General features: G+C 38.8%; 1 protein-coding gene across 1 annotated transcript; it reads right to left on the bottom strand.

The window, feature by feature from the left end:
- Positions 1-736: 736 nt before the first annotated feature.
- Positions 737-3,425, bottom strand: LOC118358144 (hatching enzyme 1.2-like). Its single transcript, XM_035735637.2, has 9 exons — positions 3,277-3,425; positions 3,140-3,173; positions 2,854-2,931; positions 2,616-2,768; positions 2,274-2,391; positions 1,928-2,106; positions 1,485-1,566; positions 1,194-1,318; positions 737-1,005 (listed from the first exon to the last, which is right to left on the bottom strand). The coding sequence occupies exons 1-9, from the start codon at positions 3,343-3,345 to the stop codon at positions 980-982; spliced, it is 864 nt and encodes a 287-aa protein (XP_035591530.1). The 5' UTR covers positions 3,346-3,425; the 3' UTR covers positions 737-979.
- Positions 3,426-4,999: the final 1,574 nt, after the last annotated feature.

The following is a 4,999-nucleotide window of genomic DNA, read 5'->3' as shown; positions in this document are numbered from 1 at the left end:
TCCTGGATGTACATTTGGCCAGGTCATCATTTAAACCAACCTCTTCTGTGCCTGGGACAGAGCATCAATGCATCACACCCAAAAGTGAGAAAATAACTATTGTTCAACTGTGCAACTATTGAAAATAAGGTTGCATAATGATACATAAGGGTTCATCTTATAAGCATGTGTAAGTGCATTTATAAAGTGTTAATAACTGTAGGTAGATATTGGCTCACTATTTGGCAAACACTGACAAGTTATTGCACTATTTTGACCAATGCGATACAACTGTTTATTAATGGTTTATAAATGCATTTACAAATGATTAAATAATGATTCATAATGTAATTATAAACCCTTTATAAACCCTTTACAATTTCAACCTCTTAGTTAAGTGTTACTGAAAAAAATGAATGGGCTACAATCCTTGACTGTGCTGGACACTCCCTCTACAATGTTTTTTAAGCTCATGTCATTGTTTCAGACTTCCGAAATGTAAAAGTAACAGAATGTAAAATTATTTTGTTGTCCTGTATAATAAAGGATTTTCTGTGCATGTGGGAGTTTGGATGAGTGTTATTGCTGTAGGCTTTGGTGAGATAGCCTTGTTAACTCGCCTAAAAAATACAAAAGGTTTTAGTTTTAGTCACGAAACCACTTAGACACCTATGCACATTATATGATAATCACCATCAATGTACCATTTGCAATCAGAATAATAAACATAAGCCCTCAAAAAACATAGACTATCAAATACACATTACTACACATGTTTATTGTGAAAAATGTTTCAGTAGTCTGCAGTACATTGTTTTGCCATACCAAAGTTCTATCTATGATAAGCCATACCAGATCTGATATACAGAAATGGTTATCTACGTCTCAATTAATTCTTTCAGCATAACGTATAGTTTGTTTATTGAGTTCATGTTCAAAGTTGAAAAGCAAGCTATAACTGCAGTTCCAATCCTCAGCAGACGCTCTACAATCGCACTTGTCAAATCAAGTCTAACTGCTGTCCCGCTAGTAAAAGAGAAGGGAAAGAGAACATACAATTATAGTTATAATACATACTTCATTTCAAATACTATATTCCCAAATATTTGTAATTGATTGAGCAACGGTGGGGTGAAGCTTACAGGCAGGTACAATAATCACAACTTGTATCCTTCACAGTTATAATAAACAGGTATTCCTAAACTAGCACTTACTGCAGTTGTAGAGACGATTGATCCGCAGAATATCAATGGGGCTCATCTGAGTTGCCCTGCCAATAACTGCATTATTGTCAGGGATTGGAAGAATGGTGGGCTGCCTGTTTCTGGAGAAGGCAAACCTGGAACCAGACAACATAGGACAGAAAGCTCTGAAGCTATGAATTGAAATTAGAGGATGACATGAGTAGACTATGAAAGGGAAAAGGATTTCTCTTATTTTAGCCATGTAACATTCCAGCTGTTATCGCAGTAAAGAAAACCTTTATATGAATTTCTTTAATTTACCTTGAGTAGTGCATGACAGAATTATAGTCATAAGGAGTCCCCAAGTTAATCGTGTTGATCTTTCTGAAATTGAATTCCATTCCTAGGATGGAAAATGTATGCTAAATCATTTTCTTACACAGTATAATAACATAACAATAACACTCTTGTAAAGAAATGTTTTACAGATGATTATGAATAGTGTAAATGCATATTAATTGTAAAGCTTATAATTCTTCTCAATGTTTCTACATGTTTACAAATAATGAAATACTAATGTATTATTATTATAATAAAATAGTAGTGCACTATAAATAGTTTAATAAGGCTTTCCCATTAAAGTTATAAAAGTGTTACTAAGATTTCTTACTCAAATGGGGCAGGAAGAATATTGTGCACAATCTATTTATTATGTCCCTATGAAATTATGTTTAAAGCATTATAAAGCATTATAAAGCACTAACCAGGAATAATGTTCTGCATCAGGATTTGAACATTGCTATCCCGGTCACTGCGTGTTTGCTCATGGTTGAAGCCCAAGGCATGCAGCAGTTCATGCTGCACCACAGACAGAAAGACACATCCGTTCCTACTCAGAGACACGACCTGGCCATTCCCCCGGCGTCCAATAAATGAGAAACAGCTACAAACAAGGGTGCATACAGAAGACAAAGGTCATTTCTAAAAGGGATAAAGTATTATCTTTATGCAATAAAACAGTCAAGTAAATTGTCACGTAAATACTAGGTAAATAAGAGTGGCAAAAGACAAATACAACAGGCCTAGTAATGTAATGTGCAGTGGTCATACCCTGACTGAGACTGGATGTCCACAAAGTCTCTCTGATTGGTTCGGGGAAAGAATCGGATGCAGGTTGATGCAGCAAAGGTTTGCAGCCCACCTACAATTACGGACCTCTCCCGGGCCGCTGGAGCAATAAGAAAGTCAGAAACTCTATAATCACAGGCGCACACACACACACACACACACACACACACACACACACACACACACACACACACACACACACACACACACACACACACACACACACACACACACACACACACACACACACACACACTCATATTCTATAGTAAAACCAAACCATTAGGCTCAGCATAAAATCGTTACAGAGAACAAAATACTTACAGTATTGATTAGAGATCACAAAGGGCACATAAACGTTCCCATCAGAGGACTTCTGCCACTTGCATCCGCGAGCTGTGCAGGGGTCAGCGTTCATGAACCCAGTATCTACTGCAATGTCCCCAAACATGACTAGTGGCTCATCAAGTCTTTGTCCTAGAAAACAACACCAAGTGAAGGTTATCTGCTATCCATTCTTGATGCCATTAAATATAGAGTAGGAATGTACAGGCTTCCGTACCAAGATTTCGGTTGGCCTTCTCAATGAGCGTTGAAGCAGAGTATTCATCCTCCTCAATGCTGTTGGTGCTAGTGCCGTCTGTGGAATGGGAATAAAAAATGTGCTTAAATGCAACTGTGTCCCTAATAACTCATATTTTAATAAGATAATATATGTCATTTACATTATAACAATGAATGATTAATAAAAAACTGATTTAGTTTATGAAACATTATATTTAGACTATACAATGTCCAATACAATGTCATGCAATAGCTCAATGTTTATAAATACAGGATGAGCATACCAGTGTCCTCTTCACTCCATTCATATGAGGCTTTCTGTATGGCAACAGCAGAAGGAAATATGTACAAGTTTGTTTAAAACGCACATAATTCATCATCATGCACAGCTGTTTCTCAATAGTCTCAGATAGACCCTTACCCCTGTAGATCGGCCCTGAACTGAGCAGAGAACAGCGATGAAAATGGACAGCACAAAGACAGGTGCCATGGTGAAGGACTGCAGGATGCCCAGGATCAATCTGTTGTGAACATGGTAGACCTGCAGTTTATATAATGTCGGCTGACAGACGCTGTCGTTGCTCAGAATACTGGTAAATTGCAAAATAGCCTTAGATGTTGACCAATTCAACCAAAGTCTTGCTTCAAGATGTTTAAAAAGAAGTGTTTCTCAAATTTTGGGGCCTGTGGTTTTGTGATGTCTTGCATACATGTTATGGGTAATTAATAAGATAAATACTATACAACTGTACTAGAACGGAAGGGTGCCATTGAACTAAAATATTGAAAACAATTAAATAAGAGCTTGCATAAAGGAATAAGAGCACTTTTTTTATTTATAAAGCCCTTTTTACATTAGCAGATGTCAAAAAGTGCTAAACCTCAAACAGCGATCAATGCAGATGTAGAAGCACGGTGGCTCTGAGGGGTGGCCAGTCCTCTTCTGGCTGTACCAGGTGCAGATTATAACAGTACATGGCCATTAAGGCCAGATTGTTCTCCAAGATGTTCAAACGTTCATAGATGACCAGCAGGGTCAAATAATAATCACAGTGGTTGTAGAGGGTGCAACATCAGGAGTAAATGTCACTTGGCTTTTCATAGCCGGGAATTCAGAGGTTAAATCAGCAGGTTCGGTAGAGAGAGTTTAAAAAAGCAGGTCTGGGTCAATGTAGCACATCCGGTGAACAGGTCGGGGTTCCATCGCTGCAGGCAGAACAGTTGAAACTGGAGCAGCAGCACGACCAGGTGGACTGGGACAGCAAGGGGTCATCAGACCAGGTAGTCCTGGGGCATGGTCCTCGGGCTCAGGTCCTACAGGAGGGGAAGGAGAGGGAGAGAATTAGAGGGAGCATACTTAAATTCACACAGGACACCAGATACGGTTGAAGTCGGAAGTTTACATACACTTAGGTTGGAGTTATTATAACTTGTTTTTCAACCCCTCCACAAATTTCTTGTTAACAAACTATAGTTTTGGCAAGTCGGTTAAAACATTTACTTTGTGCATGACACAACTAATTTACATAATTTGAGTCAATTGGAGGTGTGCCTGTGGATGTATCATGGGAAAATCAAAAGAAATCAGCCAAGACCTCAGAAAAAAGTATGTAGACCTCCACAAGTCTGGTTCATCCAAGGGAGAAATTTCCAAATGCCTGAAGGTACCAGATTCATCTGTACAAACAATAGTACGCAAGTATAAACACCATGCCGTCATACCGCTCAGGAAGTAGACATGTTCTGTCTCTTAGAGATTAACGTACTTTGGTGCGAAAAGTGCAAATCAATCCCAGAACAACAACAAAGGAAATTGAAGATGCTGGAGGAAACAGGGACAAAAGTATTTCCACAGTAAAATGAGTCCTATATCGATATAACCTGAAAGGCCGCACAGCAAGGAAGAAGCCACTGCTCTAAAACCACTATAAAAAAAAGCCAGACTACTGTTTGCAACTGCACATTGGGACAAAGATCGTACTTTTTGGAGAAATGTCCTCTGGTCTGATGAAACAAAAATATAACTGTTTGGCCATAATGACCATCGTTATGTTTGGAGGAGAAAGGGGAGGCTTGCAAGCCGAAAAACACCATCCCAACCGTGAAGCAGGGGGTGGCACCATCATGTTGTGGGGGTGCTTTGC

This window comes from Oncorhynchus keta, chromosome 2 (genome assembly GCF_023373465.1).
Source record: "Oncorhynchus keta strain PuntledgeMale-10-30-2019 chromosome 2, Oket_V2, whole genome shotgun sequence".
Lineage (NCBI taxonomy): Eukaryota > Metazoa > Chordata > Actinopteri > Salmoniformes > Salmonidae > Oncorhynchus > Oncorhynchus keta.
Note: the sequence above shows the minus strand (reverse complement) of the source record. Positions and strands in the feature narration are given on the sequence as shown.